The sequence below is a fragment of the Trachypithecus francoisi genome, unplaced genomic scaffold (genome assembly GCF_009764315.1).
Source record: "Trachypithecus francoisi isolate TF-2019V2 unplaced genomic scaffold, Tfra_2.0 Lachesis_group4, whole genome shotgun sequence".
Lineage (NCBI taxonomy): Eukaryota > Metazoa > Chordata > Mammalia > Primates > Cercopithecidae > Trachypithecus > Trachypithecus francoisi.
Window position 1 is genome coordinate 115,489,333 of NW_022681469.1, and position 13,821 is coordinate 115,503,153.

The 13,821-nt window shown below is 61.3% G+C and overlaps 3 protein-coding genes across 3 annotated transcripts; all 3 read right to left on the minus strand.

The window, feature by feature from the left end:
- On the minus strand, positions 1 to 1,804 carry SAP25 (Sin3A associated protein 25). Its single transcript, XM_033192197.1, has 6 exons — positions 1,382 to 1,804; positions 1,082 to 1,185; positions 893 to 999; positions 647 to 800; positions 442 to 539; positions 1 to 359 (listed from the first exon to the last, which is right to left on the minus strand). The coding sequence occupies exons 1-6, from the start codon at positions 1,525 to 1,527 to the stop codon at positions 60 to 62; spliced, it is 909 nt and encodes a 302-aa protein (XP_033048088.1). The 5' UTR covers positions 1,528 to 1,804; the 3' UTR covers positions 1 to 59.
- A 2-nt stretch (positions 1,805 to 1,806) lies between these two features.
- LOC117072279 (ZO-2 associated speckle protein) lies at positions 1,807 to 2,456 on the minus strand. Its single transcript, XM_033192198.1, is given in 2 exon segments — positions 1,807 to 2,021; positions 2,023 to 2,456. Coding segments are annotated over 2 exon segments (585 nt in total). The 5' UTR covers positions 2,421 to 2,456; the 3' UTR covers positions 1,807 to 1,834.
- Positions 1,816 to 13,819, minus strand: LRCH4 (leucine rich repeats and calponin homology domain containing 4). Its single transcript, XM_033192190.1, has 18 exons — positions 13,418 to 13,819; positions 9,810 to 9,954; positions 9,536 to 9,662; positions 9,271 to 9,376; positions 6,737 to 6,873; positions 6,486 to 6,598; positions 6,246 to 6,345; positions 5,913 to 6,003; positions 5,755 to 5,831; positions 5,587 to 5,648; positions 5,362 to 5,478; positions 5,175 to 5,243; positions 4,994 to 5,097; positions 4,786 to 4,869; positions 4,015 to 4,100; positions 3,648 to 3,785; positions 3,481 to 3,558; positions 1,816 to 3,086 (listed from the first exon to the last, which is right to left on the minus strand). Exons 1-18 carry the CDS (start codon positions 13,635 to 13,637, stop codon positions 2,889 to 2,891), a joined length of 2,052 nt encoding a protein of 683 aa, XP_033048081.1. The 5' UTR covers positions 13,638 to 13,819; the 3' UTR covers positions 1,816 to 2,888.
- Positions 13,820 to 13,821: the final 2 nt, after the last annotated feature.

Genomic DNA, 13,821 nt, shown 5'->3' on the forward strand with positions numbered 1-13,821 from the left:
TTTTGCAAACCAACACTGCTTTATTGTCAACACAACCAGCCCACTCTGCCCCGAGAAGGCTATGGACAGTGGGTGTCTGGGGTCTGTGGGAGAGAGAGGTCAGCACCCTGAGAACTGCTGGGGCTACCACAGGGGCTTGGTGGGTCAGAGGTAGGGTCTGGGGGGCCAGCAGGGGGCATGGCAGCCACAGAGGAGCTGGGCCTGGGTTCCCCCTGGCTCATCTGCAGTAGGCCAGTGAGAGCGATCAGCTCCGGCCCACTGAGCCAGGCGGTGGAGGGGCCCCGGGAGGGTGACAGGCGGGGGAGGACCCAGGCAGACATAATGGGGGGCGGTGGCAGCAGTTTCAGGGAGCCCATCACCTGAGGAGAGAGAATGGGACATGTTTCCTGCCAGGCACGCCTGGAGGCTGGGGTAAGGCCAGGGAGGGGGAAGACCTCTCACCTGCTGGGGGGCCTTGGACAGGTACAGGGGGACACGCTGCCCCCGGGGCAGCAGAGGGTCCGAGAGGAAGACATCTTCACAGCACATCACCGGGAACCCTAGAAGGAAACACCCTAGGGTGGCAGGCTGTGGGCTCCCACCCCTGGGCACTGGTTCCGGGAGGAGTTGGGGCAGCCTTGTACCCCCAGAGGACCAAGGGAGGTACCTGCATCTGGGTGCGCCTGCTGTCCATTCCAATGCCCTGTGGCAGGGGCCACGGGCCTGAGACCCCTGCCCGAGGCTGCCTCATACAGCGGCCAGAACGAGGGGTGACACAACGTCCGGTCTGAGAACGAGGCTCCTGAGCTACAGTTGGCCCCCTAGGGTGAGGAGGACAGACCACTGGAGCCTCAGGCCACCGTGCAGCTCCCTGAACACCCCAGCCAGCCCCACAGGTTTGCCCTCAACTCACCCACACCGGCTGAGGGCCCACTTTCGCTTCGTACTTGGGGTCCCAGGGCGCTAGTGGAGTCATCCTCGAGGGGTCCACCTCCCAGGCCACCTGGGGGGAACGGGGAGCTGGGGGGACACTTGGGGATTAAAACAGGCTCAGAGTCAGAGAGGCTCTTGGGGGTAGTAGAGGCAGCAGGACTCATCCTACCTGGGGCTCCGGGGGGTTGCTCAGTGGCTGGGCCTGGCGGGTGTTGGCACAGCGGCAGCTGCTCTCTCCAGGTCCAGGAAGGGCTACGGGATGGGGGCCGTGGCCTGGAGGGGCAGGGACTGAGGCTGCAGTCACACCGCCCCCACGCACCTTCCCCTGGAGCCCAAGGGTGCCTGGTGCAAGGGAGGCCGAGGGACCCAAACTCCGGCAAGGACAATGGAGAAACCTCCGCAGAGCGCGTGGTGAAGGCATGGAGGTCCCCAGTCGTTGTCCCCCCGCGGCTCCGGCCGAGCCCCTCACCTGTCCCATGGGAATGTCCCCAGATCCCTGGAGGCGTCCGCTCCGGAGCTCCAGGGCTGGCCCTGGTCCTTGCCCGCCGCAAGGCCTGGTCCCTCGGGCGCCTCCTCCGGGCCCGCGCCCCACCGTGGCGGCGACCAGGGCAACATTCCGCGTTCCCGAGCGCAGGGCTGCAACCGCAGTGTCCCCGCCGCCCAGCCCGGCCCGCTCAGCCTCCCTCTGCGGCGCGGCGCGAACCAGCCCTCCTGGCGAACCCACCCTAGAGGCCTCGCGGCGACGCCGGCGCCCTGTGCGTCTCCCGGCCACGTGGCGCGTGCCCCCGCCGGGCTCCCGCGGGCGCCCCCTGGCGACCGGGCGGTGAATTCCGGACAAAGAGGCCCCCCCACAATCCCGCGACGCGCGTGCTCTCAGACACAGTTACACCTGAGGGCTACCCAGAGGGCTTCTGGCTTCTGTTTATTGCAGCTGACACGACACCTGCGACACCCGTGGTCCTTCCACCCAGACCCTCGGTCCCAGAGGCAGCCAGGCCCTGTGCAGGCCAAGGGGGCCCAGACCCAGGCCGCCCTCACCGAGTGCTTGTCGCAGAGCGTGGAGCCCAGGCGCGTCTTCTGCTCCCGGGGTCCCAGGCGGGGTGGGCCCTGCCCCCACCTTCACCCCTAAGGCCGGTCCAGCAGGGCGTGGACGACAGCAGCGATGTAGGGGAGGCCCCTTCCTGGGGCCCCCTCCTCTTCCAGGATGTGGTGGGGCTGGCACAGTGACTCCTGGGGGAAGGGGCCGGGTTAGCTTCCCCAGGGGGGCCCCCCCCGTGGCTTCCGGCCTGTGGTAGGGGGTCGGGGGCAGACCCGAGCATCACCATGCGCTCAGGGCTCCGTGACAAATGAGACGCAAAAAAGCTGTCAGCGATAACAGAAGGGAGATGACACGGGGGGGAGGCGGAGGCTCCGGGAGCAAGAGAGGCTGGCATCTCAGAAGGGAGATGCTGGTGGGCACAGAGCCATGGCCACAGCCACTGCCACGCGGAACAGACGCGCGCACACATACACACACAGGCAAGGCGGTCACGGTCTGTACAGTTTATACACAGAGACAGGGACCCGGCCTGGGCCCCGCACCTCTACAAATATAGATCCTCTCTACAAAATAGAGATAATTTAGCCCCCGCATAGCAGCCGTTCGGGGGGAAGGGGAGGGCACAGGAGGAAGGGGGAGACTCTAGCTCCTGCCACACCTCACGGGGCACAGAGAGCAGGGACAGGGCCGGCAGGGACATGAAGGCACCGTCAGCACTGAGAGGTGGGGACTCATGGGGCTACCGGAGGGAGGCCAGAGGCTGGGGGCCCAGGGTCTGGGGGCACCAGAGTGGGGCCTCTGAGGTCAGTGTCTGTGAAGGGGATGCATTAGTGTCTTTGGTCAGGGCTGAAGGCACCGCAGGTGGGGTCGGGTGGAGCAGGGGCCTTATAAATAGAAGGGGGGAGGGAAAGGGGTAAGGGAGGGCTGATTTTGGGTCCTAGGAACCCAGGAGCCGAGTGTAGGAGACATAGAGCAGCAGCATGAGGACCACGTAGAAGATGACGAAGCCGCCCAGACCAGAGGGGGGCCAGAGGGGCGGTAGGGGCTTGCCCCCCACCCGCTTCACGGCCTCCAGCACGGTCCGCAGCCCCCGGGCAGTGCCCTGGAGGAGATCCGAGGGCGAGCACAGGTCAGCCTGGGGGAGAGGAGAGCAGGTGGACAAGGACAAGGGACAGATGTCAGCAGCAGGACAGTCCCTCCCACCCCTGCCCTCACGTGCTGGGGCCAGAACCATGCCCACATGCCGACGTGCCGGGCAGGGGGAGTGCAGGGCAGCGGGAGTGCAGGACAGGCAACATGCAGGGCAGGGGGTGTGCAAAGCAGGTGACATGCAGGATAAGATGGGGCCTGCAGGGCAGGGGACGTGTAGGACAGGTGACATGCAGGGCAGGGGGCATGCCAGGCAGGGCAGGGGCAGCCTGTGCCTCCATCTGAGAGCAGACACCCGCTGCGAATGGAAGCCCGCCATCCATGCCACACGCTTGGCTGAGCCCGGCATGCCACCACTCTTTAGAAAGCGGCCCCTATACCTCAGGCACTCCCATTTTTCGACAGGCTTCTAGGAAACTCTCCACATTCTTCCGAGCCTTGAGGGTACTGAGTTTTGGCTGGGGTGGGTGAAAGAAGAAAACGTGGTAAGGGAGAGGCCACAGGTGCCCCAGCCCATCCCCCCACCTCTTCCCCGGCCCCAACTGACCACAGCAGGAGAGGGCACATGGATGAAGGGCACGGAGCGCGGCCGTAGCTGGTTGGCCAGTTGGCACAGGATGACCCCGCTGGCCAGAGCCTCGGCCAGGTCCTCGGGCAGGGGCCGCTGCAGCCGGGACTCAAGGACCTGGGAGTGTAGACCGCATAGAGCAGGGGTCAGGGAAGGAGAGGTATCTGGGAGACAGGGAGAGTGGGGGGCTCAGGGCCAGCAGGGAACTTGTGCCTGTCCCCTTCTGTCCTCAGGGGAGGTGCCAGAGTGGGCACGGAGGATGTGGAGGGACGCTGGTCCCAAGGACAGCAACCCAAGGAGGTGCCCGGCCCAGGTCCCTGCCCACACAGCTCCCAGCTCTGCTCACCTGGCGCAGCTGAGTCATTAAGTCCTTCTCATCTGGAACCTGGGGGGACCGCCGAGGTCTCAGGACAGAGTCTGGTGAGGAAGGGCCTAGGAGAAAAAGGGGGGCATGGGGCCGCCTCCACTGCTCACCACTGACTCTGTAGCTGGGTCCCGGTGGCCTGGCACCCACACCTCCTGCCTCTCTGCTTGTGGGATTTTCTTTTTCTTTTTCATGGAGATGGGGTCTCGCTATGTTGCCCAGGCTGGTCTTGAATTCCCGGGCTCAAGAGATCCTCCCACCCTGGCCTCCTAAAGTGCTGCGATTACAGGTGTGAGCCACCACACCCGGCTTGCTTGTGGGATTTTCTTTTTTTTTTTTTTTTTTTTTGAGACGGAGTCTCACTCTGTCACCCGGGCTGGAGTGCACTGGCCGGATCTCAGCTCACTGCAAGCTCCACCTCCCGGGTTCACGCAATTCTCCTGCCTCAGCCTCCCGAGTAGCTGGGACTACAGGCGCCCGCCACCTCACCCGGCTAGTTTTTTGTATTTTTTTTTAGTAGAGACGGGGTTTCACAGTGTTAGCCAGGATGGTCTCAATCTCCTGACCTCGTGATCCGCCCGTCTCGGCCTCCCAAAGTGCTGGGATTACAGGCTTGAGCCACCGCGCCCGGCCGCTTGTGGGATTTTCAACACAAAGGTACAACAGACCCAAAGGGCTCCCAGGGCAGAAGGGTGATGTAGCAGTTGCTGCTGGCAAGCACTGGGTCAGCACTGGGGAGGGCGGGACACCCACCTGAGCCACTCTGAGAGGAGGAACGGAAGAGGAAGCTGTTTGGTCTCTGAATGGAGCCAAGTGGCCTCGGAGCAGGTGCTGTTGCTGGGGCCAGAACCAGGGACATAGTGACAGGGACAGGTGAGACAGGCATCCCCTCTGTGTCCCTCTCTCCCAACCAGCCCTCACCAACACAGGCCCCATCCTCCTCCCAAAGTCCCTGTCCCACCTGGTCCAGCTATGGGAAGGGGCTCTTGGGAGGCAGGGGCAGGGGCAGGGGCTCCCTGCCCCGCTGTACCTCCCACTTGGGAGGCACTGGACTTAGGCGGGCCGCTGAGGAGAGACAAAAGGGAGTTAGAGGGATGGTCATGGGAAGAGGAGTGGGGACCGGATGCTGGCAGGAAACCTACTTGTGCGTGGCTTGAGTAGACATGGCGGTGGCTCCTCCCGCAGCAGACCTGAGCCCTGCCTTCAAGAGGCTGGAACAAGGAGAGGTGGGGTCAGCTAGCCCCGAGGCAGAACGGCTTAGGGGGGCTCGGTGGCTCCATTTCCAGGGCTCAGTGTCCAGCAACAGCCCCGGGCGGCCCTGGGCCCCACCTATCCTTCCTGGGGGGCCCCCATGCCCCGCTCTGCTGCTGCTGCCGCCGTTCCCGCTCCTGCCACAGCTGCAAGGTGTCCGGGCGCCGCCGCTCCTCCCCTGCCGGCTCCTCCCGCCTGAGGGACCAAGACAGGGTGAGAGGGGCAGACCCTGCGGTCAGGGAAGGAGGGGGCTGGGGGGGTGGGAGAATCAGGCAGTGGCATCAGTTTCAGGGCTTGGGATACCTGCTGCTTGGTGCCCTCTCCCTGTCCCCTGCCCCGGGGCTTAATTCGGGTGGTCGCTGCTCCTAAGGAGAGAACAGCAGAGCAGCTGAGAGCAGGCCTGTGCCCACGGCTGCCCTGTCCCCTCCTCTAGGCTCCCCTCCCTTGGGAGAAGCACAGCTGGGCTCTCACCTCCACAGTGCCTCGCTCTTCATCCTCCCCCGGGACGTGGCTGTCGATGAAGTCAACCTGCTCAGGGTCTCCGTCCGCTGGGGAGGCCAGCATGTCAGCAAGTGCGTGGGGACCCAGGCCCTGGTCCAGCCCAGCTCCCAGCCAGCCCTGCTACTCACCTGAGCCGTCCTCCCTGCGTTCTCTGGGTCCCCGGGGCTCCCGGGCCAGCTCTGAGATCCGGAATGACAGCTCTGAAAATTCATCTGTTGACTGTAAAGGCAGAGGCAGAGATGGGAGATGGCCTCTCTGCACATGGGGGCTCGGGGCCTGGGGGGTCCTGTGTGGCATTAAGCTCAGGGTCTCTGCTGAGCCAGCCCTTTCCGGGGATGCTGGGCAGAGGGAAGAGGACAGCTCCAGCCTCTGCCTGGTACCCTGCAATTTGGAGGTCCCCAGTTCAGAGGTCCTCTCCCAGGGCTGACACCCCCAATTTCCCATGGACAGGACACCCTTACCTCATTTCCAGACCACCTCTTGCTGCCACTATCAACGCTGTGGAAACCTGAGTCCAGCCCGCCATCATACCGATGTCCCGGAAACAGATCCTCTGCAGGGCTGGGGCCAGCCAGGGAGATCTGGTCAGCCTGATGCTGGACAGCAGCCCCCCATCCTCCTGCCAGAAAGCAGGGGGTACCTGGGGCCAGGAAGGGGCATTCAGTATCCCAGGGCTTCCTTCCTCCCCACCTAGGACTTACCAGGGACTGAAACTCGGGGGCCGAGAAGGGGCCAGGTCCCCCAGGGCTGACCCACGCTGCCCAGCTTCTGTGGACAAGTACTTGAAGATGTGAAGTTTCCCCTTCAGGCAGACCTGTGTGCGGGGCGGCACATGCTGGGGAGTTGGCAGGGAGGGCAGCTCCCCGGATCCTGCTCGGCTGCCCAAGGGGACCAACCCCACTCCTGCCCAGCCACAGCCCTGTCCCTGTGGCCCCCCAGGCCCCCGCCTCACCTGGGCAGGTGGGCTCTGCAGGGGGTTGCTGTCCAGCAGAATGACCTGCAGGTGCCTGAGGCGGCAGAAGGAGACCGGGATGCGGGAGACGCGGTTACAGGAGAAATCCAGGCGGACCAGAGGGAGGTCCCCCAGCTCTGGAGCAGGTGGGCAAGGGAAAAGTCAGGAGCGTGCTCAGGCCTGGGGCCTCACGCTCACTCCCTTGCCCTTGGCTCCGGCTGGCTAGTCACCCTGGGCCTAGCACAACGTCTCCCCTGGGTGGCTCAAGTCATTCCCCGGAACAACCTCCCTGCTCCTCTTTCCACACGATTCTGGTCCACAGTCTAAGCGAGCTTCCCTGAGAGGGCCCATCCGGACATCGGCTTAGCCTCGCCGGGAAGGCCCATGTGGACGTCAGGTCCCACCCAGCCCTGTCTGTCCCTCCTCGTCTCCTCGCCTGCCCACTCCACACTCGAACCCACCCTCCATTTTCAAATGATCAGCACAAGACACAAACCCTGCTCAAACACCTCCCGTGACATGCAGCCAGGGCTGCCAACATTGAGCGGGTTGTGCCTGCCCGGGAGTCCCCTCTTCCCAGCATGGGCCCAGCACTGCACCCTGCATGAAGCGCTGCCTGCCCACAGGGAAAGATGCCTTTTGCTCATCTTAAAAAGGCACAGTCTGGATTCATGGTGGCCCTAGGCACAGAATAAAAACCACAGCTCCCTAACCCAGCACGAGCAAGGCTTCCATGACCTGGCTCCACGCACGTTTCCCACCTCACTGCCCACCCCTCTGGGCCCTCGGCTTCTGAGCCTTCCCAGGTGCTGTTTGCTCAGTTGGGAGAACTCCATTTTCCCCATCCACGCGTCTTTCAAGGTTCAGCTCAAGCGTCACCACGTCGGTGGATCTTTCCAGACATCCCAGATTCATGGAACTCATTGCTCTTGCCTCTGTCCCTGGGGCATCTTGCTGGGATTTCTTTTTATGGCCCAGAGGGAGCCCTTCCTACCCCTTTTGACTGGGAAGGAAGAGGGCAGGTGCAGAAAGGGTCAAGGAGTGGGGAGACAGGGAAAGTGGATGACCACCTCACTCCCTCCTTGTTCTTCAAAACCAAGTTCACACTCGAGCACGGCACAGGCCTTCCTGCCACACCTGGCTCGCCTTCCTAACCCCATGCTTTGCACATGCTGGGTCCTCTGCTGGGATGCAGAAGGGTGGGGAATTCTCCTTCAGTGGCCGGCTCCCACTGCGCCTGCATCTCTGGTGAAGTCTTCCCCTGGCCCCCAAGCAGAGTCCAGTGCCACCTCCCTCTAGCCCCCGTCCAGGGAATCTGCCCACGAAACTTCCCTATGACTGTCTCTCCTCATGAAGCCATTAAATCCCTAAGAGATGGCCCCAGATCTTAGTCACATCACCCGCATCTACCTGGTCGCAACCTAAAACACAGGAATCATACACACACACACACACACACACACAAACCACACACATACACATGCACACACACAACACACACACACATACACAGAGACACACACAGACACAAACAACACAGACACACACACAACACAGACACAAACACACATGCACAAAGACAACACGCAACACACACAACACACACACAACATACAGACACACACACAACACACAGACACACACATACACATGCACACAGACACACACAAAACATAAACAACACACACAACACACACAGACACAAACATATGCTGCTGCCTGCTGAAAAGGCATGCGTGCTTTGGAGTGGCATCACAGCAAGCTCATTAAATCGGCCCCTTGGGCCCTGGCACTGGCCCCAGCATCTCCCGGCAGAGTGGCAGAGCATCCCCTGACTCAGGTGTTTGACAGCCCCTGCTGGGGTGAGCAGGGCTGCTGGGTGACCTTGAAGGCCCCTTCTGACCTTGCCAGTCTACCTGGAGCTGATGCGCCCACCAGCTCCCCTTCTGTGCCTGTGTCCACATTTCTAACAGAGCTGCTCATCTGCGCCCTGCCAGCCTCAGAGGGTTGCTAGGTCAAGATCAAATCAGATTGTTTATAGTTTGTTTTATATACTGCAAAAGCCTGGGCAATCAAAGTGTAATTCTCCTCTGAAGATTCCTGGCCTGTAACTTTTTCAAAGCACATACACTGTTATGGACTGAATGTGTCCCCCAAAAAATCCTCTGCTGAAATCCTAACCCCTAAAGTGATGGGATTAGGAAGCGAGGCCTTAGGGAAGGAATTGCGATCATGAGGGTGGAGCTCTCATCAGTGAGATTTGTGCTCCTTTATCAAAGAGGCCCCAGAAGGCTGTCTCTACTCTCTGCCATTGGGGAGTACCACAAGGAGCCGGCAGTCTGCAGCCAGGAAAAGCGCCCTGCCAGAAGCTGACCGTGGAAGCACCCAGATCCTGAACTTCAACTTCCAGAACTGTGAGAAATGAATGCCTGCCATGTATAAGCCACCTGGTCTGCAGTGTTTTCATTACCGCAGCCTGAGCCAACTGGGACGCACACACAAACACCTCCTCTCCAGTTCTTCATTCTCCTCACCTTCGGGCAGTGTACTGAGCTGGTTTCTCCGGACATTGAGGTCCCGCAGGGAAGAGAGGCCACACAGCTCCACAGGCAGGGACTGGAGCTCGTTGCTGCTCACGTCCTGGTATCAGGAAGGCAGTGGGAAGGGGCCATGGGACCAGGCCCAGCAGAACCCACCTTCCTGTCTCTGTCTTTGCTCCAGGCCCTCCCCAACCTCCCCCTAGAAGGTCCCTGCTGCCTGGCTCAGGGGCCCCTTTCCTGGCCCTGTCCCCATCCTCACAAGCTGTCGCAGGCTTCCCAGGGTGCCGATGTCAGGGGGCAGGGCTCCCAGCTTGTTGTTGCTGACGATGAGGACCCTCAGGGGCAGCTGGCAGATGTAAGGTGGCAGCAATGACAGCTGGTTTCGGCTGTGGAAGGGAGAAAGGCAGCGGGCTGGCTCCCCAGGCATGGCATCCCAGCACTGCCATCCTCTCAGGGTCACTGAGAGGGTTACTCAGTAGTACTTGAGACTAAGAAGGACACGCTCCCATGCAACCCTGGCTCGGCCTCCCTACCTGAGGTTGAGGTAGGTGAGGGCTGTGAGATTCCCCAAGGCTGGGTTCAGGCATCTCAGGCAATTGTGGTAGAGGCTCAGGCCCTCCAGAGACACCAGCTGGCACGCCGCCTCGGGCACCTCGGGAAACCGGTTCCGGGACAGGTCTAGGGAAGGCAGATGTCAGGGGAGAGTTGTGGAAAGGCCCAGCCCCGGACAGGACCTTGAGTTCCCCCTATAGCCGGCTGCCCACTCCCTAACGTCCACACCTAAAGATTCAAGGCCATCAGTGTGGCCTCCGGGGAGAGATAACAAAGCCTTCTGCCAATGGGAGCACATTCCAGGCATGACCAGAATGGCAAAGGGAAGGCAAAGGCCTTCGCATCACCGGGCTGGAGAAGCCTCAGACTTGGGGGTTGGGGAATGCTGCAGTGTCAATGGAGGGCTATCCTGGAGAGCAGCTGGAGTCTCTAACTCCTGCGGTTCCTGTTGGGAGATGCCAGGTGAGGTGAACAGAAGGTCAGAGGCAGGGTCGGTGCTCATGGGAAAACAGTAAAGTGAGGGGCTGGGGGGCTCCCGGAAGGAATATGGGAAACCCCTGGGGCAACCTGCAAAAAGAGCCCATTCCTCCTCGGAGCCCTTCTTCCCTACTCCAGTGTGTTTTCAACAGGGGAGAAACCCCAGGTCACTCTATCTCGGTTCTAGAGATTAAGTCCCCGACACCAAACGAGTTTTTCGCCAGCCCCAAGGACCAGCAAGCCAGGTCCAAAGAACTACAAAGTTACCGATTCCCAAGGGCTGGGAGGGAAGAGCAAGAAGACCTGGCTGGAGATGGGAGCTGGAGTTCCCAGGTCCCTCCCATCTGGGCTCCCCTGGCCCAGGGCAGGCATCCTTACTACCGTCTGCCAGCCCTAGCAGCCCCGTTCTGCTTCGTCTCTTACTGACACAGACTTCAAGAGATCAGCAACTGTGTGAGCATCTCAGGCATGGCGAGGGTGGAGAGTGTGGGAGGGAGCTGGGGTCTACTATCGCCCTCTTATCTGGAGCACCGCCTTGCTATGCGGAGGCTGGCAGTCTTGGGATTCCCTCTAGCATGGAGCCACTAACGGCTTAGACCTGGAGAAGCCTGCCTTTCTATTTCCTCAGCCCAGCCTGTCCTGGGAGGGGCCCAGGGCCCTCGAGGGGAAGTCCCAGGCCACAGACCTGGTGAGCTTCTCCGAGGGCCCTTCTCAGGGAGGGACAGGCAGCAAAAGCAAGCAGAGCAGAGGAGAAGCAGGGTATATCCCCCAAGGAAATGAGTCTTGTGACAGGAAATGAAGTAGAAACAATTTGTCAGGTTCTGTCCCTGGTAGTCCCCGTGTTTACCATGGTGGATGACAGCCTGATGCCCCAGGACCCCTCTCTCTTCCTCTCTGCCCAGCCCTGGTACACAGACAGAAGCCCTGGCCTGGGAGATAACCGTTCTGGAGAGGGTGGGGGGACGGCATCTGCCTCTCCCAGCCTCGCCTCCACCTGCCCGCTTTCTCTGCGTCGGCATGTGTTTGTGTGTGTGCATGTGGATGAAGGGGGTGGAGACCAAGTTCTCAGAGTTCTGATGGGGTAGGCGGTGGCGGGGACAAAAGCTAGGAGCGGAAGGGAGTTCAGGCAGGAGGCAGGGCACAGGGGGCACAGGATGTGGTCTGGGAGAGAATGAGCTGCACTTCTCTTTTGCAAGATGGCCCCTCCCCGCCACCTCAGGATTCTTCCTACTATCACCCCAGGGAGCCTAGTCCAAGGGAGATCAGGGACCCAAGACATAGGGACCACACAAGGAAGACACTCAGAAAGAGATGGCAGATGAGAGGGAAAGGCTCAAGGTAGTCTGGGCAGCAAGGCACTGATGCTTTTCGTCTGCTTGGAGGGCGAGGAGAGATGGAGGGCAGGGTATGGGCAACTCTTATGTTTTTGTCACTTCCCCTTTCTGCCCCAGCCTGTAAGCACCCTGCTTGGGGAGAGGGGACAGAGGAGAGTTCTGGACAAGAGGGACCCCACTTGGCCTAGAACCTGGGCCCTGGAAGGACTGAGGATTCCTGTGTGGAGAGTGGGGCAGAGGAGGGTTCTCAGGAAACTGGGATTTTCCCCCCCAAGCTCACAGGAGCGTGGCTGCACCCTGAGCCGGAATGCTGGGGGAGGAGGGGGCAGAGGGTGGGAGCTGGGAGGAGCCGGGGAGCTCCGGGTAGTTTTCCCCAAGAGTCCACACAGGCAGAGACAGCCTACGGAAGTAAAGAATAACATTTGGTCTTTGTCAAAAAACAACCAAGGGGGAGGGGAAGGGAACAGACAGTGAGTGTCACACAGCTGCTGAGGTCAATCTGGAGCGTGGGGTTAGGTGGGGGTGGGAGGGAACCGGGCTGTAAGGGGCAGGAATGGCTCCTGGAGCTCGCTCATCATTCCTGATCTCACGTGTTGCAGAGCAGGCGAGATCAGTGGGGAGGTTTCGACTGGTTCTCCCCAGAAGAGGGGAGAGGGCGTGTGCCAGTGCTGGCCTGAGTATTCCCAAGCGAGCGGGCACCTGCTTAGGGAGAAATACACACTTTCCTCCAGCTCCGGTCCCCCACCCTGCCGATGAGAGGAGGAGGCCTGGGCTGGGGTGAGGCTTTGGGAATGCAGTCCTCCCTGATCCTGATCCCCACCCCCAGCTGCCAGCCCAAGGTCATGGGCTGCCTCCTGAGTAGCTGAGGCCTGACTCACCTGTCACAGTTAAGTCCCCCACCCCCTACTGTCCACAGACACCAGGGTGGAGGGTGCATGGTTGGACAGATCCTGCAGATTGAGGCGTGGAAGGACAGTCTCTAGCTGGCCAGCATTCCCAGCTAGGAGATAAGATTTCCTTCCCTCCAGCAACGGCCTCAAGTCCCTTCCCGGGAGAAAGCAGAAACTGAAATGGGAATTCTAGGATCCCTATGAGGTCACAGGCTCCACAGTGACCTCACAGGCTTAGGAAGGAGAAGGAGGAGTCTCGGATAAGGGGGTTGGGGAGACTAGGCGGAAGAGCTCAGGGAGAAAAGAGTGAGGGGAGGTAGAGATTTGCTTCTTTCCCACAGGCTTTCCTATAGGCTGCGTGGACAGTGGAGAGGGCCAGGACTTCAGGGGGCGGGGTTGCGGCACAGAAAGCAGAAACCTTGGGCGTAGGGACCAGTCACGGGAAGGGGATGCCTGGGGCTCGGATCTCGGTGGGAAGGGGATTAAGCGGTGTAGACGAAGAGATGGGAGAGAAAGCAGTTATTAGAGGAGCTCGTGGGGACTGCTTCATAGACCGACTGGAGCTGAGGTTAAGAGGTCATGTAAATGAGACAACCAGGTGAGGGGCGGGACCATCCTACAGGTGCGCAGCTATGCAAATAAAGAGAAAGGAGGAATCTCTCTCAACGCTCGGAGGCGCCGGGCGTTCTGTGCAAACGAGAAGCACGTTCATTGTCCTGGGCTTTCTCAAAGATGGGAAGGGGTGGCTGCAGGTTTACGGCAATCAGGAGGGGCAGCAACCCTGGCCGCCAGGTGAAAGGGCGGGCCCGACCCCCGGATTGGGCGGGGCCCGGGGTGGGGGTATGCAAATGAGGGCCCCGATCGGGCCCGGGGCCCGGCTGCACTCACCAGCCTGGGTGATGTCTGACAGGTCGTAGCTACGGGCCGCGCCCCGGGGGAAGTGCTTCAAGCGCCGGTTAGACAGGTTCAGGGTCCCGGTGGCCACGGCCTCCTCTAGGGCCCGCTCTGCACTGCGGCTCCCTGGCAGACCCGGAGACCCGGGCACGGAGGTTGTGGCTGCCGCCTCCTCACCCCTAGCGGCGAGTGGAGCCGCTACGGCCGCCGCCATCCGCTCCCGGCGGCTCCAGCTGCCTGACTGACGGGACCCGCCGTCCCTCCTTCCCCCTCCCCCTCCTTGGAGCCGCCGTAGTTGCCTCAAGTGGGAGGGAGCTGTGTCCGGGACCCGATGGACCAATCGTAGCCCCGAGACGCGTCAGAAGCGACCAATCAGAACCCGCCAGTGGGGTGGAGCT